The sequence below is a fragment of the Pristiophorus japonicus genome, chromosome 4, assembly GCF_044704955.1.
Source record: "Pristiophorus japonicus isolate sPriJap1 chromosome 4, sPriJap1.hap1, whole genome shotgun sequence".
Taxonomy (NCBI): Eukaryota; Metazoa; Chordata; class Chondrichthyes; family Pristiophoridae; genus Pristiophorus; species Pristiophorus japonicus.
This window is the reverse complement of record NC_091980.1, coordinates 272,353,004-272,380,421: the sequence shown is the minus strand read 5'-3', so window position 1 is coordinate 272,380,421 and position 27,418 is coordinate 272,353,004. Positions and strand designations below refer to the sequence as shown.

At 43.9% G+C, this 27,418-nt stretch overlaps 1 protein-coding gene across 1 annotated transcript in view; it reads left to right on the top strand.

Annotated features, from left to right (window-relative positions):
* Positions 1 to 27,418, top strand: part of kcnh5b (potassium voltage-gated channel, subfamily H (eag-related), member 5b) — a 604,928-nt gene that overhangs the window by 205,103 nt on the left and 372,407 nt on the right. Inside the window, 3 exon segments of the mRNA XM_070877933.1 lie at positions 7,889 to 7,953; positions 13,044 to 13,059; positions 16,917 to 17,346. Of these exon segments, the coding sequence (XP_070734034.1) occupies positions 7,889 to 7,953; positions 13,044 to 13,059; positions 16,917 to 17,346 (511 nt within the window).

Genomic DNA, 27,418 nt, shown 5'->3' with positions numbered 1-27,418 from the left:
GGTTAGGCAAATGCATGGCAGATGCAGTATAGTGTGGATAAATGTGAAGTTATTCACTTTGGTGGTAAAAACAGGAAGGCAGATTATTATCTGAATGGTGACACATTAGGAAAAGAGGAGGTGCAATGAGACCTGGGTGTAATGATACATCAGTCATTGAAGGTAGGCATGCAGGTACAGCAGATAGTAAAGAAAGCAAATGGCATGCTGGCCTTCATAGCAAGGTGATTTGAGTATAGGAGCAGGGAGGTCTTGCTGCAGTTGTACGGAGCCTTGAGTATTGTGTACAGTTTTGGTTTCCTAATCTGAGGAAGGACATTCTTGCGATTGAGGGAGTGCAGCGAAGGTTCACCAGACTGATTCCCAGGATGGCAGGACTGATATATGATGAAAGACTCGATCGGTTAGGCTTATACTCACTGGAATTTAGAAGAATGAGAGGGGATCTCATAGAAACGTATAAAATTCTGACGGGACTGGACAGGTTAGATGCAGGAAGAATGTTCCCGATGTTGGGAAAGTCCAGAACCAGGGGACACAGTCTAAGGATAAGGGGTAAGCCATTTTGGATCGAGCTGAGGAGAAACTTCTTCACTCAGAGAATTGTGAACCTGTGGAATTCTCTGCCACAGAAAGTTGTTAAGTTCAGTTTGTTGGACATATTCAAAAGGAAGTTAGATGTGGCCATTATGGCTAAAGGAATCAGGGTGTATGGAGAGAAGGCAGGTATGGGGTACTGAGGTTGAATGATCAGCCATGATCATGTTGAATGGCGGTGTACGCTCTAAGGGCCGAATGGCCTACTCCTGCACCTATTTTCTATGTTTCTATGGGTGCCCAGTTTTGAACTGCTCGAATTGTTCTGAATCTATCTGATTCAGCACGGTGGTATTGCCACACAACACGATGGATGGTATCCTCATTGTGAAGATGGGACTTCGTCTCCACAAGGACTGTGCGGTGGTCACTGTTATAAATGCTATCATGGACAGATATTTCTGCGACAGGTAGATTGGTGAGGATGAGGTCAAGTAGGTTTTTCCTGGTGTTTTATTCTCTCCCCATCTGCCGCAGCCACAGTCTTTTTTAAAAATTCGTTCACAGGATGTAAGCATCGCTGGCCAGCATTTATTGCCCATCCCTAATGGCCCTTGAGAATGTGGTGGTGAGCCGCCTTCTTAAAATGCTGTAGTCCTTGTGGTGAAGGTAATTCCACAGTGCTGTTACGAAGGGAGTTCCAGGATTTTGACCCAGCGACAATGAAGGAACGGCGATATAGTTCCAAGTCAGGATGGTGTTTAACTTGGAGGGGAACTTGCAGGTGATAGTGTTCCCATGTGCCTGCTGCCCTTGTCCTTCTAGGTGGTAGAGGTCATGGGTTTTGGAGGTGCTGCCGAAGAGGCCTTGGTGAGTTGCTGCAGTGCATCTTGTAGATGGTACACACTGCAGCCTCTGTGCGCTGGTGGTGGAGGGAGTGAATGTTTAAGGTGGTGGATGGGGTGCCGATCAAGCGGTCTTCTTTGTTCTGAATGGTATTGAGCTTCTTGAATGTTGTTGGAGCTGCACTCGTCCAGGCAAGTGGAGAGCATTGCATCACACTCCTGACTTGTGCCTTGTAGATGGTGGAAAGTCCTTTTGGAGTCAGGAGGTGAGTCACTTGCCACAGAATACCCAGCCTGTGGCCTGCTCCTGTTGCCACTCTATTTATGTGACTGATCCAGTTAAGTTTCTGATCAATGGTGACCCTCTGGATGTTGATGGTGTGGGATTCGGCGATGGTAATGCCGTTGAATATCAAGGGGAGGTGATTACACTCTCGTTTGATGGAGATAGTCATTGCCTGGCACTTGTTTGGCATGAATGTTACTTGCCACTTATCAGCCCAAGCCTGAATATCACCCAGGTCCTGCTGCATGCGGGCATGGACTACTCCATTATCTGAGGAATTGCGAATGGCACTGAAAACTGTGCAGTCATCAGCGAACATCACACGTCTGATCTTATGATGGAGGGAAGGTCATTGATGAAGCAGCTGAAGATGATTGGGTCTAGGACACTGCCCTGAGGAACTCCTGCAACGATGTCCTGGGGCTGTGATCATTGATCTCCAACAACCACAGCCATCTTCCTTTGTGCTAAGTATGACTCCAGCCAGTGGAGAGTTTTCCCCCTGATTCCCATTGACTTCAGTTTTACCCGGGCTCCTTGCTGCCACACTCAGTCAAATGCTGCCTTGATGTGAAGAGCAGTCACTCTCACCTCACTTCTGGAATTCAGCTCGTTTGTCCACATTTAGACCAAATCTGTAATGTCTGGAGCCGAGTGGTCCTGGTGGAACCCAAACTGGGCATGAGTGAGCAAGTTATTGGTGAGTAAGTGTCACTTGATAGCACTGTCGATGACATCTTCCATCACTTTGCTGATGATTGAGAGTAGACAGATGGGGTGATAATTGGCTGGATTGGATTTGTCCTGCCTTTTGTGGACAGGATATACCTCGGCAGTTTTCCACATTGTCGGATAGATGCCAGTGTTGTAGTTATACTGGAACAGCTGGCTAGAGGAGCGGCTAGTTCTGGAGCATAAGTCTTCAGCACGACAGCCAGGATGTTGTCGGGGCCCATAGCCTTTGCTGTATCCAGTGCGCTCAGTCGTTTCTTGATATCAAACTACAACCTGATACAATCATTCTGACAGAATCAAAACTTTCAGCCACTGTCCCAGACTCCTCCATCTAGTCTGGCAGCTCTGTCGTTCAGAACTCGGCCAGTAGTGGTGCTACCAAGCCACTCTTGGTGATGGACATTGAAGTCCCCCAGATTTCCTTTGCTACTCTCAGTGCTTCTTCCAAGTGGTGTTCGAAATGGAGGAGTACTGATTCATCAGCTGAGGGAGGACGACATGTGGTAATCAGTAGGGGGTTTCCTTGCCCATGCTTGACCGGAGTCAATGTTGTGACTCCCAGGACCACTCCCTTCCGACTGTATACCACTGTGCTGCCACATCTGATAGGATATACCCAGCGATGGTGATGGGGGATTCTGAGACATTGGCTGAAAGTTGTGATTCTGTGATTATGACTATGTCAGGCTGTTGCTTGACTAGCCTGTGGGACAGCTCTCACAATTTTGACACTATTCCCCAGATGTTACTGAGGAAGAATTTGCAGGGTCAACTGGGATTGGGTGTGCCGTTGTCGTGTCTGAAGCTGGTGCGTAGGTCGATGCTGGATGCTCCATCTGGGTTTAATCTTATTATTGTTCTCGTAGTGGTTTGTTCCAACTGAGTAGCTTGTTCGGCCATTTTAGACGGCAGTTAAGAGTTAACCACATTCCTGTGTGTCTGGAGTAACATATAGGCCAGACCAGGTAAGGAGCACATATTTCTTTCCCTAAAGTACATTAGTGAACCAGATGGGTTGTTACGACAATCCAACAGTTTCATGGCCGATATTACTGATACTAGATTTTTATTTCAGATTTTATTTAATTAACTGAATTTAAATTCACCAGCTGCCGTGGTGGGATTTGAACTCATTACTCTGGATCATTTATTCAACCCTCTGGATTACTAGTCCAGTAACATAACCACTATACTACCCTTCCTTATAACCACTATGCTACCATTCCCTATAACCACTCTACTACTGTTTCCTATAACCACTATACTAACGTTCCCTATAACCACTATGCTACCATTCCCGAAAACCACAATACTACCATTGCCTATAACCACTATACTACTGTTCCCTATAATCACTATGCTACCGTTCCCTATAACCACTATACTACTGTTCCCTATAATCACTATGCTACCGTTCCCGAAAACCACTATGCTACCGTTCCCTATAACCACTATAACCATTGCCACAATCACTACGCTACCTGGAGAGAGCGCTGGGAGAAAATGCTTATTATGCACTTTGACTGATTTTTCTTCCATTTAAATGAATCGGAGGGTAATTAGGCTCTTTTACAGGTGTGCAATCCCCCTGCTCGATTTTTCTCTCTGTGCTTTGCAAAGGGAATACCTTACATCCAGGTGATACAGACAAAAATTTACCTCAGTGTTTAATCATGATTCTGCCTCAGTCAATGATTTAATCAGATGCAGCCCACTTACCAGTCACGAGCATCCAGCCCACTGTACCTAAACGCTGGAGATTCTGACCCGTGCAATGCAAAATATAAGGAATGTGTCAATGCTGAATGCGCGCAGCAAGAGTTACTTACCGACTACCATTCCAAAGGTCAATCCTATAATTATTTTTCAAGTCTGACAGCTGCCATTGTGATTGAGGCTAAAGCCTTTAGCCTCCTTCAAGTTTATTCCTTTCTGCTGAAAGATGCAGGTGAGTAACTTATAGAAGACCCACTTATCTGGACAAAATTCTGCTCATATGTAATTCCTGTGCGAAGGTCTATATGTGCAAATGATGTAGAGATGCAAATAACATCACAGTTGCCATATTACATTGCTGGTGAATTGGTTATATATAGAAAGTTCATTTAAAGGGTAAACGGATTTAGTGAGAAATTTTCAGGCCTCTTCTGCAAATAATCCTGATTTTTGGGGGTATTTTTTTCAGCTCCCATTTAAGTTTTCAGCAACCTTTGAGGTAATTATTTCTGCTGCTGCTGTTTATTGCCCCCACAGCTCAAACAGTAAAGCAAATGGGGTCCCCATGGGAATCAGCTGATATCTAAGCATTTCGGAGCAAGGAGAACCAAGAAGGAGATTTGAGACAGGTCAGGCAGCACTAAAAGTGTTCTGTGCCCACCCGCTGCACCCCCACACCTGCGCCTTCAGATAGATCACAGTAATACTCCTGTGAAGCGCCTTGGGACGTTTCACTACATTAAAGGTGCTATATAAAATACAAGTTGTTGTTGTTGTAGAGGTGCTCATTGCTTTTGTTAGGGACTAAATTGCTTTGTTAGGTTGCAATTCCCAAGGGAAGCTGTAATAGGAGACTCTGGCACGAAACAAGTTGTGAAGGTCTGACTAACTACGATGCTGCTATGTCCTTTGGAAGCACCCCGGCCGCAGTATGTCTAGAGTGGTACTTCGTGAAAGAATGGTAACCAGGATAATCGTCAGTCACATAGTCTGATTGGCCGCACCTGAAAAATGCCACCAACCATGTTTGCTGGCCCCAGCACATCTACCTGGCTATATCTGTGGTGAATTGAATACACAGGGTAGTAAGCCAGATACAGAGCTGTGTCACCTGCTGTAGGGACACTAGGTAACATACAGCATAGGTTTGACTCAGCCAGTGTCAGCATCAATTAGCTATGGCTTCATGCGTGTCTTCACCGCCTTCCATGCATGCTACAATGCTGGCCTGTGGGCATAGTTCCACCTCCATTCAGCAGCTTTCAAATGGAAACTCAAATGTGGGCTGATCCATCACATGTCTGCAGATCCTGTTTCATGCTTCCAGATTAAATTTCCTTTCACTGTTGCTTTACCCACTCTTGGCAAAAACTGCTAGATTTTTTTGTTAGCCATTCTAAAGGCTTTAAGAATTTTCAGTCCTCTATTCTGTGGCCATGGCCGAGAAATTGGTCTCATTAGCACCTTCCGTTATCGCCTCAATGGGGCGCTAACGACTTACCAGCCGGGCGCGGCGCGATGAACAACTCCCGCTATCTTCGGCGAGAGGTTTGCGGCGGCAGTACGACATTGCGCCCGATCTTGAAGTCATAGCCATGTGCGTCACCCTAGTAGCACCCTGGACCCGGGTGAAAACACCGACAGCTGCAGAAGGCGTTGATCGAGAGGCCGGGCGCTTCAGGGGTGTAAGTTAAAGGTGAGGTTGCCAAGGTAAGTAGCAACATTTCTAAAATAGTTTCCATTTTTTTTAACTTCTCCTGGGCTGCGGACGATCAGCCCAGCACTCTCTGGGGTGCTTGGGGCTGATTGGGCTGGATCGCAGCTGCCATCGGGGACCCACTAACTGGTCCCAATGCAGAGCCTGCAGCGATGGCCCTTCCCTTTAAGGGAGGGAAGAAGCCTCGGAACGCGGCAGTGCTGCACGGAACATTGTGCACGCTGCACCACTACGGCTCCGCCTGCATCCTTTAGCGCTCCAGGGAGGAAGCGGAGCACTAAAATTTAGCGTTTCACTTCCTTCCAGGACCGCAAACACCAAATTTTTTAAAAGCTGAAAATCAATATCGCCTGCTGCTAATTTTTTCAACTTTCAAAAGTTAGCGCTACCGAATCCCCCCGCCCCCATCGCTTCAAATCGCAACTGAATTGCAATTTTCCAATTCTTTCCTCCTCGTCTCAACAGTAAGTTACTGCTTTGCACAGGTCCAAAGCTACATATGGAGCTATGAATAATTATGCTTAATGAGCTGACCATAGAAATTCAAACACTGTCAGCACACTATGGAGGTATTTCTACCCTTACACTGAATCAATGGGAATTCAATTGTGACAGCTTTTACCACTGTCCAAGTGGTGAAGGTGAAAATTATTCCCTACATTTCAGCTGAGCTTTGTGCTTGTTTCTAGTCATTTGGGAGTAAACTGCGCCCACACTGGAAAACCTAAACTATGAGCTGCCATTTTCCCTTTCTCACCCGGGAAGAATTTCTATGGTATTTTATTTTGTTTGTATTGTGTGTTTTTTAAAATAATCTATAGAACCAGCAGTAAGATCAGCAATGGTTAGTCTTCATATTTCCAAGCAATGGATCACGCATAAGTTGCGTGATCATAATCAGGCATTCATTCTCAATGATTGGTTGTGAGAGGCAATTCTATTGTAGTGCCTATCAAGAGTAAAAGGGAAATGTTAAGAGGAATAACAGGGAGTTGAAGTACATGATAAGAATATTTATCAAATAATAAACAGGATAATGCTTTAGCAGGTGCACTACTCACAGTGAATGGTGTTGTCAGGAGCTATGTGATTGAATCACAGCAGCAGACAAAGGTTAGTGCATTGAGTAGAGCTCCCAATGGCCTGCTGACACAAGTGATAAGACTCAGACATTGACATGATGGCACTATCCAGCCATTCTTACAATGAACAGAATCTTACGGGAGACTGTATTACAGTTTCAGTCCACTGCAGATAGCCATTTTTCAGCATAATATCCATTGATGTACATTGTATGAATGTGCAATAATAACTGACAGAACCCCAGGTGCCATTTTACTAGACTCCTGAAATTTTAATTCTTAACACAATGTCGGTACCAATAACAAAGTTGTGACATGTATAAAAACGACACTTAATGCATGTAATCATGCTGTGCAATATTAGTAATGTGTTCACAAGAAATGCTTTTGCGTGTCATTTTGGTAGGTTAATGCCTCAGTTAAAATAAGAGGCAACTCATGTCTTTGCTAATATTGCACATCATGATTTAACCCCGAAGGTTTGGAAATTTGACATGTGTGGTAGTGCAAAACAGGTGGTACTGCATGGGCTGGCTGTTATACACACTGCCTGGTATTATGTTCTACTGAAGTCACTGGAACCGAATACCAGGTGGGGCGTTTAACAGGCAGCCGACACAATATATCCTGTTTTGCCCAAGGTGAATTTCATAGGGTTCAATTCCCTATGGTTGCATTTGTGTAAAATTTCTTTGTATCTTTATTTAATTCATTTATTTATTTGGACGAATTTAGGCACACTCATCGAGCAGGGCACTAACAGAGGAAATGGAAGCTTGGCTATCTCTCTTTGAACATAAGAACATAAGAAATAGAAGCAGGAGCAGGCCTCGAGCCTGCTTCGCCATTCTATAAAATCATGGTTGATCTTCGCCTCAACTCCACTTTCCCGTCCAATCTCCATATCCGTTGATTCCCCTAGATTCCAAAAATCTATCCATCTCAACCTTGAATATAATCACCGACACAGCCCTTTGGTGTCAAGAATTCCAAAGATTCTCAACCCTCTGAGTGAAGAAATTCCACCTCATCTCAGTCATAAACAACATGCCCCTTATCATGAGACTATGCTCCCTAGTTCTAGACTCTCCAGCCAGAGGAAACAAACTCTCAACATCTACCCTGTCAATCCCCCTCAGAATCTTATATGTTTCAATGAGATCACCGCTCATTCTTGTAAACTCCAGAGAGTATAGGCCCAATGTACTCAATCTCTCCTCATAGGACAACCCTCTCATCCCAGGGATCAATCTGGTGAACCTTTGTTGCACTACCTCTAGTGCATGTATGTCCTTTCTCTGATAAGGAGACCAAAACTGTGCACAGTACTCCAGGTGTGGTCTCACCAAAGCCCTGTACAATTGTAGTAAGACTTCCTGGGGCCAAAATTGCCCCCCCCCGCCCGAAAAAGGGCGCATGCACCACGTTTCAATGGTTTTTACCGCATCATCCTCTTGTCAATGGTGGTTGAGGTCACCTCTTCAGCGAAATTCCGCTCTTTGTTGTTTTTTTTTATTCGGATCTGGAAGTCGCTCCTAATGGGGGCGGTGACTACATGAGAGGGGCGGATACGCGGCGGTGACAACCCCTGAGGGGCGGAAGTTGGGGCGGTGCGGAGTGATCGCTGCGATGACGTCATCATGGCGCCACGTCACCGTGGCTCTCCCCTTCACTTAAACGGGAGAGCTTTCGCGATTTAAAAACTTCGGTCCACTGGACCACCAGTAAGGGTTTCGGTCGGCCCAGTGGCAGGCATCCAAGAGCGGATGCCAGGCTGCCTGTTGGCGGCCCGGCCGAACACGGGGGCTTAATTGTCGGGCTGACATGGCAGTCGGCCGACAAAAAAAAAAACACATGGTGGCAGCGGCAGTGTATCCTCCCCTGTAAGGGAAACCGCACCACCATTGCAGAGTGCCACAGCCTCATTGGACCATCGGAAAAAAACAGGGAGCTGAAATTGCCCCTCTCAGGGAGTGAGACCCTACTTGAGACTCTGCCTGCCAGCAATAACATGGACGTTCTTTAAAATAAAATCAAAGAAATTTTACTGACACTTATTTTCTTCCATAAAAAAGGGATAGCACTCTAAACAAAGAGTACTCTCCTTAGAAGTTCCTATATTTTAATATAGTTTTAATGTAGCTATACTGCCCCATCTAGAATAATTTTACGTAGGGGAGAAGAATCGTCCACTGCTCCTCAACAGCAGCTGAAGATTTTTTTACAGTTTTAAAAATGATATGAATGTGGTAGCACAAGCAGTTTCCCCTCTCCTGCTCAGTCAGTGCTTCCGACTTCCCCTTGCTATTGTCTCCATCTTCTCTGTCTCTCCAAGGTCCCACATCTCCTGTTTCCATTACTCTATAATCACTCCTCTCCATTCAAGTCTGGTATCCTGCTTCCTCATCTGACCCTCTGGAATATCCCCCTCTCAGATCCATAGTCGTTGTACACGTTCCCAATGCTGCTTTCTACCTGCCCTCCCTTTCCACTTGCTCCTTACCTGCCTCAAGCTTCCAAATGTCATCCTCCCCATGGCTATTTCTAACATGCCCTTCCATAATACATCCTCTTGTCCTCCTCACAGTAAGATGGGGAGGAGCAGTATGGTGACTATCCTAGTTCTATCCATGTAATTGAAAACAACCATTGGAATTCCTCATGTAATTTTAATTTGATCTTGTTAAGATCTACGTAGTCACCTGAGCACTTGATAGAAGGAAGTGGGCATGAACTCCAATGATTTTTTGTTGTGAAAAGACACTTTTGTTTTAAAAAGATCTAAATTCAGATTTCAGCCTCACAGCAGAAAAACCTTGCTCATAGTTATCATTTTTATTCTATCAAGGCAAGAACTGCCATTTGTAGATGTTAATGTTATTATTTTACGAGGCCAATTATATTAAATTTGGGCTTCTCCATATTCTCAAATCTTTGCCCCTACAGCAACTAATTAAGCTAAACATTCCCCATATTTCCTGATCCCTGACATATAAAAACCTCGCTACAGGCTGTGTTGAGTTATTTTGTTAATGCTGATTTTGATAGATTTTGCATTAAAAATTAATTAGCAGATGTTAAGTTGATGGCTTTATGATGCCGCTTGTTTTTTCAAGATTAAAAGTGGCTGCAATTGAACGCTCCTTGTTAGTGAAACTAAAGACTGGCAAAACTTTCACAGCTGCTAAAGACTTTGAAGCTCATACATACCACTAAAATAAATATCAGAGCAAATCAGGTATCAAGAGAGTTTGCTTCTACTATGTTAAAATTTCTTATTTCCAAAGCTTGATCAATTACACGATGTATTTAGAATGCAAACAGGCTGTTAAAATAAAGATTTAAAGCTTTAAATTTGACAAGTAGTTCTTTTCAGGGGCACTTGATGATTCATATAGTATTCCTATAGTACACGCACTGCTGCAGTCCAGTGTTGTGAACTAAAGACCATAAACGTTTTTTTATTATCGACTACACCAATTGACCGGTAGTTTCAAAAGATAGTGGAGCACTCTTCAGTATGCACAGGAAGTAAAATGTGATACATCGAATTACTTAACAGCTTTTAAATGGTCCTGCTGTCAGCAACAGGGCAGTCAACTTGCCATTAATTATTTGCAATAACGAAAAGTTATTTCTGCAGACAGATGTCAAGGTTACAGTGCAATTTGTAGGTGCTATTTATTGTGAAGCTGCTGGGCATATCAGCTGTTAGTCGAAAATTTACTGACAATAACCCAAAATAAATTGGATAATGCATCGGTTTACACCTTTTCAGAAAATAGGGAAATGATTTCTGACATTATTGTATTATCGCTGTCTTGCGCTATTACAAAACTTTGAAAATGATGATTTTTTTTACTATGTTTTAGTTAGATTAGGCTATACTAAAATATTTGATTCCTGTGAGACCACTGCATAGAGAAAATCAAATATTCAAAATGGTCTTCTTCAAATTTGTATTCTTTAACAGAAGCATTGATCTAATGGTTTAATATTAATATGTTCCATGAATTGAACATTGCCAATGGTTTCAGCTACCAGTTTGGGAGAATCAAGAAACTTAATTTGTGATTTCCAGTTATCCAATTTAGTGGCAGCAATGAGAACATGCAGCACAAAACACCACAACATAGTTTGGAAGTCGAAGTGGTGTTCCGGGAATTTGACAAAACAGCAGCCTCCCTACTTTTCCACTCAAAAAACAAATCGCATCATTGTGTTTTTTTATATTTTACCTGTTTTTCTGCAACTAATGTGATTAAATCCATTTACTTAAGTAATTTAATTTAAAATGTAAAGTTCAATACTTCAATCCATCAAGGACGATTTCTAATGGGATAAAGCTGGGATTATCAGACACAGTTATTGAAAGACTCCTTATCATCATGGTAATTGATCACTTCAGGGATTGCGTCTTACTCAGTTGACATTTAGCACACGTGGGCTCAGAGATTATCAAAGCTACATGCTAAAATGTTGTTTCTTGTCTATGAGTTATTTTATTGCAGAGCCAGCATGAGTATACAGCAAGTGCATTGCCTGCTGTGGCAACAGAATTATTTTACATGGTTAGAACATGCATTAATGCAAAATAGTTCGACAGTAAAGTTGCAATAAGCTCTTTAGCCATTGTTTCTTTCTCTGGGCAGAGTGTGCTGACTACCATAAACACTGTCAGCTGCAATCAAGATGCAATGAAGTCTCCATTACAGCAAGTATTGCTACAGCCGAGTAGTACTAGAAAAGATCTTGACAGATCCTGCTTATAGTACAAAATCCAAAAATGATACTTAAAATAAAATAATTGAAAGATATGTGCGCTCAGCATCATTACTTGCCTTAGTTCATTGTGTTTGCATCAAAGGCAAAACTTGACACTCACTTTACTGGTTTGTGCCCTTTTTATGCAGTTTTACAGATTTTATCCCCACTTGCTAATTTCACATACACTATTTCTTATCGGAGCATCAATTTGCTTATAAACACTCCATTAACTGAGGATACTTTCTACTTTTCCATCTAGCATCAGTCCCTTATTAATATTGCAACATGGGGGAATTTTAACCCCAAAAAACGGGTGGGGTTGGCTGGGAGGTTAGAGTTAAAAATCTGAATCCCAACCCGCCTCCAACATCCGCACTTCTGGTTTTAATGCAGGCGGGCAGCCAACTCACTCGCGGGAGGAAGATTGGCACTTTAATTATTATAATGAGGCTCCGTGTCTCATGATGATCCACCATTTTAAATGTAACTCTAGCTGGTCGGGTTTCCTGGGCCTCGGGGAACTCACCAGCTGAAAGAAGGTGAGGCCTGCTGGATCCAGGAGATAACCACTTACCTGCTGGATCCAACGTTCCTACCTCACCAACCCTCATGATCGGACACCTCCCGACCCATTCGATCTTCCCCCGAGGCCCCCAATCTGCCCCACGAGACCTCCGATCAGGGATCCCTCCCTCCGGCCTATGATTCCCAGCCCCCAATCCCCTTTCCGGCCCCCAATCCCCCTCCGGCCTTCAGGCCTGCCCCCTACAGCCCCTGATTCCACTCCAACCTCCGGCCCCTGATCCCCTTCGACCACCGGTCCCCGATCCCCTTGTGATCGCCCCCCTCTGACCCCCCGATTCCTCCTTTGGTTTCTGATCCTGCCCCCCGATCCCTTCGTCCCTCCCTCCAGGTAGGCCTGTGTGGTGCTACAGGCCTACCTGACCAACAACCCGCCAGCTCTCCATCTGGCTGGCTGCGGGCAGAAATCAATGCTTTGAAATGCTAATCAGGCCAGCCGTTAAATTTGGTAGATTCTGCGGGAAACACGTTCTCCCGGTTTTCCCGACCACTTTCCTGCCTCCGCCCCCCACCCCCCCCGCTCCCTACCCACCTCTAAGTTAAAATTACGGCCTTTACAACAGCTTTCAAATTTAACATCTGTTTACTTACATTCTGCAATAAAATTCCACCTGTTTCTATTGCCAAGCATTAAATTTCTTTCTACTTGTAATTGTAAAGGTTATTGTATCGCAGCAGTATGGGAGTGGGGGAGGGTGGGCGGTCGGGAGGGAGGATGGTTGAGGAAGAAAAATAAACAATTTGCTACAACCTTTCAAAGACTTGCCGTGCTGTAGGAAATCCCACCTCCCAGTATGCGAACTCCTTGCAGTAGCCCAGTGTCTGGCAGGAGCTTGCATGGACTAATTTCCGGCAGAGACACAATGGACCAAACGGCCTCCTTCTGTGCCATAAACCTCACTAGTTCTATGAATTAATGAGTGTTGAACTCTGAAGATTCCTAAGCACCGATAAATTGGAAAATGCATGCTAAGGTTTAAGTGACTTCAATTATCCTGAATTACTTACAATCAGCCCACTGTTAAATGAGTGATTAATTTTTTGTTTTTACAAGGGACTCGAAGATTATCCAAAATTTTTATTGGTGTGTGTGGAATCATGATTCTCTCAAGTTTTCAATGCAAACTGCAAATTAGTGGCCTTGAGTATTATTGCCTCGCTGTGATTCAGAGTTGCATAAATCCTGAACCATAGCTTTAGTAAAGCTAAGTAAAAGGAACACTAATAGTCATTGCATTAGGCCCTTCTAACTGTAATTCTGTGGACATCAAAAATCAAAGTTCATGATCTAAACAAAAGGTCTACACATTTTGTAAAGGGGAGTGGGACTAAGTGGATAGCTCTTACAAAGAACTGTCACAGGCATGATGATTCAAATGGCCTGCTTCTGTGCTGCATGATTCTATGATTCTACTTACACAATGATAGCTAATAACCAGGATTTGTCTTCAATAACAGGATCTGGATAGCTTCCACTGCTCCACATACTTGATTTTTGGAGATACAGTTGAGATGACAAGAGCTTGTCACACTGGTGTGTTTACAAATCTGAGTTTCATTTGGTTAAAAGTAAAATGTGGAATAAAACAAGCCTTTTAAAGCAGTGGGAAACATGAGAAAACTGGGAAGTCTTGTGTGGGAAATTCCTACTAACCTGTGTCGTACCTGAAAATATGAATATTCAGTGACAAAAGACAGCTTAATTTAAACTGTTTAAAATGATACATCTAAAATTAATGACAAATGTAATTATGTCTACAAAATATAACAATGCAAATAAGAACATAAGAACATAAGAAATAGGAGCAGGAGTAGGCCATCCTGCCCCTCAAGCCTGCTCCGCCATTTAATACGATCATGGCTGATCCGATCATGGACTCAGCTCCACTTCCCTGCCCGCTCCCCTTAACCCCTTATTCCCTTATCGGTTAAGAAACTGTCTATCTCTGGCTTAAATTTATTCAATGTCCCAGCTTCCACAGCTCTCCGAGGCAGCAAATTCCACAGATTTACAACCCTCTGAAAGAAGAAATTTCTCCTCATCTCAGTTTTAAATAGGTGGCCTCTTATTCTAAGATTATGTCCCCTAGTTCTAGTCTCCCCTATCAGTTGAAACATCCTCTCTGTATCCACCTTGTCAAGCCCCCTCATAATCTTATATGTTTCGATAAGATCGATTCGATAAATAGTGCCAAATGGTGTGGATTAGGTACAAGTTTGTCAAAAATGTACACAAACAAATTGCATATGTAATGTGGCAATAATTATATATAGTGGCAGAAAGTGCAGATGTTTGTGCATGTAACCAGATATAGAAGTGACTACACATAAATGGAGATAGCATTATTTGTGGGAGGAGCAATATACTGCTCCATGGAATGGATCAGAATGAATATCACTGCCTACACATACAGCAGCAATACCTCGAACTTCATAGAAATTCCAGTCATATCCATTGCCTGAGGAATGTTAATTAAAGAACAGTAGGTGACTGACTATAAAGAACTTTGAAGTCAAATTAAATGTCATGATAACAGTGTGAGGAGTGAATTAGTGGATATGAATTCGGTTTTGATTGCTCATGTCCTAAATGGTATTTTAGTTCCCAAAACTAGCTTCATGGATTTCTGAGTTTTATCTCATGCTGATCAGAACTCCTGTATGCTCACAGCAGGACATCTTTTTTTGCAGGTTAGGTTCTGTGTAAAGGTGGACCTGGTCAAATCATGACAATCTCAAAAATAGTAATACAAAATACCCATATTGGCATATCACTGCTTGGATGTTTATACCAAGTACAAAACCGATGTGGAACTTTTATGTTTTTACACTGGTTTCATTTTTACTTGGCTGGTATAATACTATCTGCAAAGGGGGCAGCAGTCCGGTGGCTATGGTACTGGACTAGGAAATTGTGAAATTGAATATGACAAGTCTGGTGATATGGTTTGTTGTAAAATGCCCAACTGGGTTACTAACGTCCTTTCAATATCATCATCATCATCATCATCATAGGCAGTCCCTCGGAATCGAGGAAGACTTGCTTCCACTCCTGAAGTGAGTTCTTTGGTGGCTGAACAGTCCAATACGAGAGCCACAGACTCTGTCACAGGTGGGACAGATAGTCATTGAGGGAAGGGGTGGGTGGGACTGGTTTGCCGCACAGTCTTTCCGCTGCCTGCGATTGATTCCTGCATGCTCTCAACGATGAGACTCGAGATGCTCAGTGCCCTCTCGGATGCACTTTCTCCACTTAGGGTGGTCTTGGGCCAGGGACTCCCAGGTATCAGTGGGGATGTCTCACTTTAACAGGGAGGCTTTGAGGGTGTCCTTGTAGCATTTCCGCTCCCCACCTTTGGCTCGTTTGCCGTAAAGGAGCTCCGGTAGAGCATTTGCTTTGGGAGTCTCGTGTCTGGCATGTGAACTATAACGTCCTTTAGGGATGGACTAACTCCCTGAACTGGTCTGGCCTACATGTGATGCTACCCACACTATGTGGTTGATTCTTAATGGTCTCAGGGAAACAGACAAATACAGCCCTGTCAATGTTGCTCACCCACTTCCCAAGAATGAATAAATCAATGCCAGTCGAGCTGAATGTAAATGTTCTTTTAATTGTCTGTTGACTATAGATCCATTTTCTTAGCTTGTTTTAAAGGAATGATTGGGAAGCAGTGGGAAGCTGTATTCCAGTTCATACTGTAGATATAAATCTTTGGATCAATTTTTAAACTTGATTTCCTTTAGTGATTTGAGGTTACAAAGTCAAAGTATTTTTGATACTAATGTATCAGTAAAAGTACCAGAATCAATACAGAAATTGATCCATTTCTTGATGTTGAGTGTTTGTAAACTTAATTTGACAATCATTGAAACACACTGTATCAGAATTGTATGAAATGCTAGGAAGAATATTGAATCATAGAACCAAAAAGATTTACAGCATAGAAGGAGCTCATAATGCCTGGCTCAGCTCATCTATCCAAAAGCCCATTTTCTGGCTCTTTACCCATACCCTTTCACTGCATGAAGTTTTACACTGCACAAGTCACATTGAGACAGATTTTCCGATGTTGTACATAGGCATAAATAGTTGCTGAGGATATAGAGAAAAGTTGAGGAAGAATCACATGTCCTTAATGGAACCTGCTGATTTTATAATCATTCAATTGATAGATTGGAAAATCAGACATGCATCATGCTCCGTTATGCAATCCACCCTGCTCATTTTCCCTCTGTAACTCCACTCAACTAAAGAAATCTACCCATTACTTTATAGTCTAATTGCACAACAAACAAAATTTCAGCACCAAATAACAATGGTTCACCATAGTGACATTAGCGTATAAATATTTGTACTATAAGCAACATTTGGGATGTCTGTCAATGGATCTTACTCATGGCTTCATTATTTATGGATCAAGTGAGATACTTTCTGGTACTATTATAGAATCAATTATTCATACTGTGCAGAAAGAGGCCATTCTGCCCATCATGCCTGTGCCAGCTCTTTGAAAGCTACCCAATTAGTCCCACTCTTTGGCTCCATAGCCCTTTGTTTCTACATAGTCTTGACAAATGAATACAACTCTCTCTTTGTTTTAGGTATCCTTTACAAAATAACATGATTCAATATCTGTTGATTTCAGGGTATTAGCAGCCTATTCAGTTCCCTGAAGGTTGTGCGTCTTCTAAGACTTGGCCGCGTCGCCAGGAAGCTGGACCATTATCTCGAATACGGTGCTGCCGTGCTGGTACTCCTGGTCTGCGTTTTTGGATTAGTAGCTCATTGGCTTGCCTGCATATGGTACAGTATCGGGGACTATGAGGTCATCGATGAAGTCACCAACAGAATAAAAACAGACAGCTGGCTCTATCAGCTGGGACTAAGTATTGGAACACCCTACCACTTTAATGCCAGTGGCACCGGACAGTGGGAAGGGGGACCCACAAAGGATTCACTGTATATATCTTCCCTTTACTTTACCATGACAAGCCTTACCACAATAGGATTTGGCAACATTGCTCCTACCACAGATGGGGAGAAGATATTTTCTGTGGCTATGATGATGGTTGGCTGTAAGTACATGCATTTTTTAATTACCATTAAAAAAGGGTTACCAAATGATTAAAAAAAAATTATAGTAGCTATTATGAGATAAGATGTTGTTTTGGCCCAGATTTTGCTGGAGTGGGGCATCTGCCCCATTAGTTAGACTTGTTCGTGCACGTTTCAGTTTTAACAGTTTTTGCTCAAAAAGTTGCTGGAAGTGCCAGCATATAACAAGGGCACCGGGCATCTGGGACCTTGGTGAACAACAGGACAAACAGTATATGTCATTAAAGGATTGAGAAATAAAGAGTGCAAGGACTGAGAAGGAAAGTGAATTACAGTGGGTGAATTGAATGTCAAATCAGATACAGAAAGAGAAATAGAGAAGGAAATAAAGACTAGATTATGAGAGAAAGAAAAAGGGACAGTAAAAATAAATTTAAAATTTAACATTTGACATTTTTAAAATCTCTAACAACAATTCTGAAGGAATGAGTCTCCACACTTTTAATTGTTCACTTCCTAGGCAAGAGAGATTGATTGGCAGTCATTAACATTCACCACATAGTTAAAAGGATATTTACGCTACTAGACTTAACGTTCTGTGGCGAGTTTAATGGACAATCAATGTGCGTGCAAAGCAGCAACTTCATGAAAATCAAGAGGAGGTTAAGGGCGAGGTGCCATTTTTGCGAAGCTAATGGCAGAGCAGCAACTTGTGCATCTCTTCCTCGCCACGAGTTGCTGGCCGACTTGCACATTAATAATGGTTTGTGTTCACACACGTTACTTTTTCAGCAAATTCTGGACTATTATATTGTACACAGTATTAGTGAAATGCTTTTAAACAATTATCTATTCTACAACACCTTATTCTACCCAGCAGTTCTAAAAAACACAATTTTGTTCAAATATATTAAAATATTTATTACGATGATTAGAAGCAAATTATCAAGCCATTGAGCATATTGATGTGGTTTGTCATTACTGATAGGTACTTCAGAAGCAAAGCATATGAAAGCTTTTTCGCTGTTTGTTATATGGCTGTTACCATAGTAACCCTGAATTGCCAGGTAATGTGCTTTAAAGCTATTTTGGAAAGTAGGGTTTATGGAGCAAAAACAATTTTTTATTTTCTCATATTTTAGAAATTATTATATATAGCAATAGCATCATTCATAGACAATGCATTGAAATATAATTTTGGAAGTTTTATTGAGTAGATAGAAACTTTGGGGGCGAAATTGGCCTGGTTTGCGCATCCCTTTAGCACCTGCGGGGGGTGGTAATGGGGCATTATGGGATTATCGACCGGGTGTGGCGGAATCACCGATGCCCGCTAACCTCTCTGGCAGCTTTGCACTGGCGCTAACACTTAACGCCTCGCTCTCTTGAGCCCTGTAGATCGTGACATCATCCAGTGTGCAGTGCCCTGTTACAGTTCCTGATGCAAAATTCGTTCCTGTCCCCTGCAGCATCGCCGGTCATCAACAACGGCAGCTACAGGAGATGTTGTCACCTCGGTTGGCTGCTTGGGAAGAGATATTTAAAGGCAGTGGTGGTCAGGTAGAGCAAAATTTATTCCCTCTTGGAGCGCTAAAGCAGAAGTTCCCGCAGCAGCAAATCTTTTTCGCCTGGCGATACTTTTGGGCTCCCTGAAAAGTTATTGCCCCAGACGGGGCGCTACGCAATTTCTAACCCTTGGCCACCAATAGAAATACTAGTTTGAAACACTTGAGTTCAAGTGTTAATAGCTACATATGATGTTACCTTATAAATATTTATGTTATCCTAAATCACATTTTAAAACAAATCTAATTTTAACTCCAACTATCTTAAAAATTTACTTTTCTTAATGTCACCATTAGCATCATTCCACTGTTAAGAGCTGTTGAATAATTAGATATTACTCACCACTGTGTTAGGTTTGTGGCCAGGACTGGACGATTTTCCCCAACTAATCTTGACATTCATACAAGCTGCTTCAACTCATTGGCCAGAATTTACGGGATCTATGATGGTGTACGCACAGTGATGCGCATGCGCGAAAACTCGAAACTTGCGATCTGTCAAATTTTCTTGCACAGATCCTCATCATCCGTGTAAATCCACTTTCGCCGGCAGAGAGTTGGGCTTTTTGTCCAACTACTGCCCAGCGAATACCCATTAAACCCTTATACCTGGTAAAAGCAAGCATAAGGCCTTCTTTTACCAGCGTAAGGATTAAAGTAAATGATAAAATAATTTTTATAAATGATTTAAACACTCACTTACATTTAAAATTGGTTTAGATAAATTTTGTTCCATTTCAAAATGTTTACATTTATTTTTCAAAAAATTAACTTCTCATTTGAAATGTTTAATTAAAGGATATTTTAATTAATTTTGAACCCGCGATCACTTATTTTCATTTAAGTGGGGTGAAATTGTATTTTTTAGGTGATTTATATTTTGTTTATGGAGATTCCGTATGTAAATGGAGTCCCCATAAACATAATAGGAATCCTCCCCTTTTTCAGTGGTTGGCCTGACGCACGTGATCCCAGGGACGCTTGTAAATCGCATGCGTCCCTGGGTCAGTGGGCAGGTCCAGGACTGCAAGAGTCCAAAAGCTCCGGAGACACAAGGTAAGTACGTCGTTTTCTTTCGGTTCCAAGGCGTACGCGGACGACAAGCCTCCGACCGCAATTTCCAGGCCACTGTTTCTGAGGGCAGCTTTGTAAATGTATTCATTTGCAATAAGGTATAAAACCAAAATATTTAGAATCAGGTCACTGTGACAATGCTGTGAAATAATGGCCTGGAGTGGGTAGCTCTTGCTATCCTTTTGGTTGGATTTGAAGTAATATTTCCGTAATGAGCTGTGTGTACTGACTGTATCTCAGCCTGTGTTATCAGAATCTATGCTTGCTGTCAGACAGAAAAATAGAGAGTACATCAGCGCTGTAGATCTTAAACTTGTTCTTGATTGCTGAATTGGCCATTCGAGCTAATCAGAAGTAATTGCTGCCTTGGCTCTTGTCGTGTATCACTCGTGAAAATTGTGAGAATGATAACAGGATTTTCCAGTTGAGTAACTAATAAACAAAAATATAATTTGATGTATCATTATTTTTGAATTCTTACATGGCTTTTAAAACACAAGAGCATTGAGGCCTGAAAAGGCTATTTAGTGTGTCCAGCTCAATCTAGCATCCAAGCGCCGATTCTGCACCTGATCTGACTATTTACATTTTTTTACTATCTGAACCTCATATCTATATATGACGATGTGATTTTTGTTTTACATTTATTTCCATTGCTGTCTGTAGTTGATCTGATGACAGCAATCCTGATACAGACACTGGAGTGAAGCACTGCATCTTGTAGATTTAGATACAAGTCTCAATCAATTGGAATCCTCTTTCAAACTACTTTATACAAAAGCAAAATACTGCGGATGCTGGAATCTGGAATAAAAATGCTGGAAATCTCAGCGGGTCAGGCAGCATCTGTGGAAAGAAAATAGATTTAACGTTTCAGGTCAACGACCCTTCGTCAGAATTGGAGAGTGTTCGGAAAGACCACATTCTTAAGAAGGACTGAAAGGGGGAGGGGAAGAAAGAACAAAAGGGAAGGTCTGTGATAGGGTGGAAGGCAGGAGAGATTAGAGAGACTAAAGGGAGGATGGGCTAAATTGAAATGGTAATGCCAGGAATTAGAAAAACATTAGTCTAGTTAGGATGTGATTGGCGGGATAATGACCACCTGCCATTAGAGACAAGGAGAAAAAAAGAAACAGGCTTGGGGGGGGGGGGGGGGAGTGGGGGGGGAGGGGTCAAGGAAAGGGAGCCAAATATTGGCAGCAGTTACGCTCTGAAATAATTGAACTCGATGTTGAGCAGAAGGCTGTAAAGTGCCTAAATGAAGGATGAGATGCTGTTCCTCGAGCTTGCATTGAGCTTCGTTGGAAAAGTGCAGGAGACCGAGGATGGAGAGGTCAGAGTGGGAGTGGAGTGGAGAATTAAAGTAACCGGAAGCTCAGTGTCACACTTGCGGACTGAACGGAGGTGCTCCGCAAAGCGCTCACCCAATCTACGCTTGGTCTCCCCAATGTAGAGGAGACTACATCGTGAGCAGCGAATACATTATACAAATTGAAAGAAGTACAAGTAAATCACTGTTTCACCTGGAAGGAGTATTTGGGGCCCTGGATAGTGGGAAGGGAGGAGGTAAAAGGGCAGGTGTTGCATCTCCTGCGCTTGCACAGGAAGGTGCCATGGGAAGGGGCGGGGGTGCTGGGGATGACTGCGGAATGGACCAGGGTGTCGCGGAGGGTGCGGTCCCTTTGGAATGCTGAGAGTCTACTTTATGATTGGTAGTGCAATGTATCCTTATTTGCCAAAATTTGCAGGCCACAGGAATGTGGGAAGGGAGGACCTTGAGACAATCACTATCACTAGGGGAGTAGTGCTGGACAGGCTAATGGGACTCAAGGTAGACAAGTCCCCTGGTCCTGATGAAATACATCCCAGGATATTAAAAGAGATGGTTAAAGTTATAGCAGATGCACTCGTTACAATCTACCAAAATTCTCTGGACTCTGGGGAGGTACCAGCGGATTGGAGAGCAGCTAATGTAACGCCTCTGTTTAAAAATGGGGGCAGGCAAAAGGCAGGTAACTATGGGCCGGTTAGTTTAACATCTGTAGTGGGGAAAATGCTTGAAACTATCATTAAGGAAGAAATAGCGGGACATCTGGATAGGAATAGTGCAATCAAGCAGATGCAGCATGGATTCATGAAAGGGAAATCATGTTTAACTAATTTACTGGAATTCTTTGAGGATATAACGAGCATGGTGGATAGAGGTGTACTGATGGATGTGGTGTATTTAGATTTCCAAAAGGCATTCGATAAGGTGCCACACAAAAGGTTACGACAGAAGATAAAGGTACGCAGAGTCAGAGGAAATGTATTAGCATGGATCGAGAATTGGCTGGCGAACAGAAAGCAGAGAGTCGGGATAAATGGGTCCTTTTCCGGTTGGAAATCAGTGGTTAGTGGTGTGCCACAGGGATCCGTGCTGGGACCACAACTGTTTACAATATACATAGATGACCTAGAAGAGGGGACAGAGTGTAGTGCAACAAAATTTGCAGATGACACAAAGATTAGTGGGAAAGCGGGTTGTGTAGAGGACTGGGAGACTGCAAGGAGATTTGGATAGGTTAAGTGAATGGGCTAAGGTTTGGCAGATGAAATACAATGTCGGAAAGTGTGAGGTCATCCACCTTGGGAAAGAAAATAGTAAAAGGGAATATTATTTGAATGGGGAGAAATTACAACATGCTGTGGTGCAAAGGGACCTGGGGGTCCTTGTGCATGAAACTCTTTTAGAGTTTATCTGTAAAACAAAACATTAAACCGTGCCACCCGAACTGGGTGACACACCAGACATTTACAAGGCCCTTTTTTTCCTTTTTTTTTGTGTTTTTCTTTTTTTTGGTTTTTTTTTTGGGCACTAAAATCACAATTTTTCCCCAGTGCCCCCTATAAAGGGAAGGGGGACACTAAAAGCACCGGCAATTAAAACAAATTAAACTTTAAAACGTAAAATCAAATTAAAATTTGGTTGCCGGGCGTGATGATGCACTCCAGTCCCTCCGGTGCCCACCTCTCGCGGAAGGCCGCGAGCGTACCGGTGGACACCGCGTGCTCCATCTCCAAGGACACCCTGGACCGGATGTAAGAGCGGAAGAGAGGCAGGCAGTCAGGTTGAACGACCCCCTCGACCGCCCGCTGCCTGGACCGGCTGATGGCACCCTTGGCCGTGCCCAGGAGCAGTCCTACGAGGAGGCCCTCGGACCTACCCGCTCCCCTCCGCACAGGGTGCCCAAAGATCAGGAGAGTGGGACTGAAGTGCAGCCAGAATTTCAGGAGCAGCCCCTTCAAATAATAAAACAGGGGCTGCAACCTTGTGCATTCCATAAAAACATGGAACACGGACTCTTCCAGACCGCAGAAATTGCAGGCGGCCTGGGAGTCCGTGAACCGGCTTAAAAATTTGTTGCACGGCACTGCTCCGTGCACCACCCTCCAGGCCAAGTCCCCGATGAATAGTGGGAGGACCCCTGCGTAGAGTGCCCTCCATCGGGGACCCCCGCCTCCTCCGGACGGCAAGATGGTACGCCATGGCGTGTCCGGACGGCCGGCGAGGATGGCAAAGTTGAGAGTGTGCAGGAGCAGCCCGTACAGGAAACCCCTCCGCGCGGAACTGAAAGGCACGGAGGGGATTTCCCCGAGGCGGCTCAAGTTGTGAGGCGCCGGCCCTCCTTGTGCATGAAACTCTTTTGAGTTAACCTGCAAAACATAAAACATGTATCCGTGCCACCCGACCTGGATGACACACACAAGACATTTACAAGGCCCTTTTCTTTTTTTTGGGGGGGTTTTTTTTTGGGTTTTTTTTTTTTTTGTGTTTTTTTTTGGGCACTAAAATCAAATTTTTTCCTTTTTCCAGTGCCCCCTATAAAAGGAGAGGGGGACACTAAAAGCACCGGCAATTAAAACAAATTAAACTTAAAAAACGTAAAATCAAATTAAAATTTGGTTGCCGGGCGTGATGATGCACTCCAGTCCCTCCGGTGCCCACCTCTCGCGGAAGGCCGCGAGCGTACCGGTGGACACCGCGTGCTCCATCTCCAAGGACACCCTGGACCGGATGTAAGAGCGGAAGAGAGGCAGGCAGTCAGGTTGAACGACCCCCTCGACCGCCCGTTGCCTGGACCGGCTGATGGCACCCTTGGCCGTGCCCAGGAGCAGTCCTACGAGGAGGCCTTCGGACCTACCCGCTCCCCTCCGCACAGGGTGCCCAAAGATCAGGAGAGTGGGACTGAAGTGCAGCCAGAATTTCAGGAGCAGCCCCTTCAAATAATAAAACAGGGGCTGCAACCTTGTGCATTCCATAAAAACATGGAACACGGACTCTTCCAGACCGCAGAAATTGCAGGCGGCCTGGGAGTCCGTGAACCGGCTTAAAAATTTGTTGCACGGCACTGCTCCGTGCACCACCCTCCAGGCCAAGTCCCCGATGAATAGTGGGAGGACCCCTGCGTAGAGTGCCCTCCATCGGGGACCCCCGCCTCCTCCGGACGGCAAGATGGTACGCCATGGCGTGTCCGGACGGCCGGCGAGGATGGCAAAGTTGAGAGTGTGCAGGAGCAGCCCGTACAGGAAACCCCTCCGCGCGGAACTGAAAGGCACGGAGGGGATTTCCCCGAGGCGGCTCAAGTTGTGAGGCGCCGGCCCTCCTTGTGCATGAAACTCTTTTGAGTTTACCTGCAAAACATAAAAACATTAAACGGTGCCACCCGACCTGGGTGACACACCAGACATTTTCAAGGCCCCTTTTTTTTTTTTTTTTTTGTTTTTGGGTTTTTTTTGGGGCGCTAAAATCAAATTTTCCAGTGCCCCCTATAAAAGGGAAGGGGGACACTAAAAGCACCAGCAATTAAAACAAATTAAACTTAAAAAACGTAAAATCAAATTAAAATTTGGTTGCCGGGCGTGATGATGCACTCCAGTCCCTCCAGTGCCCACCTCTCGCGGAAGGCCGCGAGCGTACCGGTGGACACCGCGTGCTCCATCTCCAAGGACACCCTGGACCGGATGTAAGAGCGGAAGAGAGGCAGGCAGTCAGGTTGAACGACCCCCTCGACCGCCCGCTGCCTGGACCGGCTGATGGCACCCTTGGCCGTGCCCAGGAGCAGTCCTACGAGGAGGCCCTCGGACCTACCCGCTCCCCTCCGCACAGGGTGCCCAAAGATCAGGAGAGTGGGACTGAAGTGCAGCCAGAATTTCAGGAGCAGCCCCTTCAAATAATAAAACAGGGGCTGCAACCTTGTGCATTCCATAAAAACATGGAACACGGACTCTTCCAGACCGCAGAAATTGCAGGCGGCCTGGGAGTCCGTGAACCGGCTTAAAAATTTGTTGCACGGCACTGCTCCGTGCACCACCCTCCAGGCCAAGTCCCCGATGAATAGTGGGAGGACCCCTGCGTAGAGTGCCCTCCATCGGGGACCCCCGCCTCCTCCGGACGGCAAGATGGTACGCCATGGCGTGTCCGGACGGCCGGCGAGGATGGCAAAGTTGAGAGTGTGCAGGAGCAGCCCGTACAGGAAACCCCTCCGCGCGGAACTGAAAGGCACGGAGGGGATTTCCCCGAGGCGGCTCAAGTTGTGAGGCGCCGGCCCTCCTTGTGCATGAATCCCAAAAGGTTAGTTTGCAGGTGCAGCAAGTAATCAGGAAGGCAAATGGAATATTGGCCTTCATTGCGAAAGGGATGGAGTACAAAAGCAGGGAGGTCTTGCTGCAACTGTATAAGGTATTGGTAAGGCCGCACCTGGAGTACTGCGTGCAGTTTTGGTTACATTACTTAAGGAAGGATATACTAGCTTTGGAAGGGGTACAGAGACGATTCACTAGGCTGATTCGAGAAATGAGGGGGTTACCTTATGATGCTAGATTGAGTAGACTGGGTCTTTACTCGTTGGAGTTCAGAAGGATGAGGGGTGATCTTATAGAAACATTTAAAATCATGAAAGGGATAGACAAGATAGAGGCAGAGAGGTTGTTTCCATTGGTGGGGGAGACTAGAACTAGGGGGCACAGCCTCAAAATACGGAGGAGCCAATTTAAAACCGAGTTGAGAAAAAATTTCTTCTCCCAGAGGGTTGTGAATCTGTGGAATTCTCTGCCCAAGGAAGCAGCTGAGGCTAGCTCATTGAATGTTTTCAAGTCAAAGATAGATAGATTTTTAACAAATAAGGGAATTAAGGGTTACGGGGAGAGGGCGGGTAAGTGGAGCTGAATCCACGACCAGATCAGCCATGATCTTATTGAATGGCGGGGCAGGCTCGAGGGGCTAGATGGCCTACTCCTGTTCCTAATTCTTATTCTTATGTTCTTATTTCAGAATGGGAAAAGCCCATATACAGTAATACTGGAGTTCTACAAAAAAAAAATTCAGGGCTTTTTGAGAAGTCAAACCAAAGCTAATGACCCAGTGTGAACCGATATTTCTGTGCAGGTGCTTGTGATGCATTGTCTAGGTAAAGGATGTCAATGCTGAGGAACCTATGTCATCATGAAACACTCGCATGCCAAGGATGGAATTGCTTAGCTCAGTGCTTCTAAAGGCTGACATACAAATATATATATATATAAAAAAATAACTTCGCAAAGCACCCCATAAATGACCTTCCTGACACTTCAAGTCGCAGCCTAATCCTATGACCTGTCTAAATGGGATTACATTATTGACATTTGGGCTTTTAAATATATTGTTTTTTTTTTTACCTCATTGGCTTTTTATTTGAAAGAAGAAACTAACACTGTGATATTATGATGGTGCGAGTAGAAAATCAGCACTATATCAGAGTAATAATACTGATCTCATTGTACAAATAAAAAAATAGGATTTATTGTAAAAAAAAAAGTAATAAAAGAAAGAACGTGTATTATATACTATATTTCATGATCACCAGACATTCCAAAAGCATTCACAACCAATAAGTTGTGTAGTCACTTGATTTGTAGGCAAATATGGCAGCCAATTTGCCCATAGCAAGATCCCATGAATATCAATGAGATAAATGACCAGTTGATCTGTTTTTTCGATATTGATTGAGGGATGAATATTGGCCAGGACAACATCCCTGCTCTTAATTGAATAGTGCCATGGGATTTTTCACATAAAAATGTGATTTAATGTTTCATTTGAAAAGCAGCACCAATTCAGTACTCAATACTGCATGGAAGTCTCAGCCTAGATTATGCACTCAACTACCTGAAATGGGCTTGAACCCAAAACCTTCTGACTCAGAGATGAGAGCACTACCACTGGACAAAGATGACACAGTAGGTCTTCCCCTCCCCCACACCCCGCCACCCAATACCTCCTGAAAAGATGGCATTTAAGCCATTTTAGAATTCACAGTGTTAACATAGAATGTGTGAGATAAAATAATGACCTATTTTTATATCAACGACTTACGCTCCAGTTTGTTTATTATGATTCAATGGCCGTGGTGTCTAGATTTCCTCTGTGATCGTC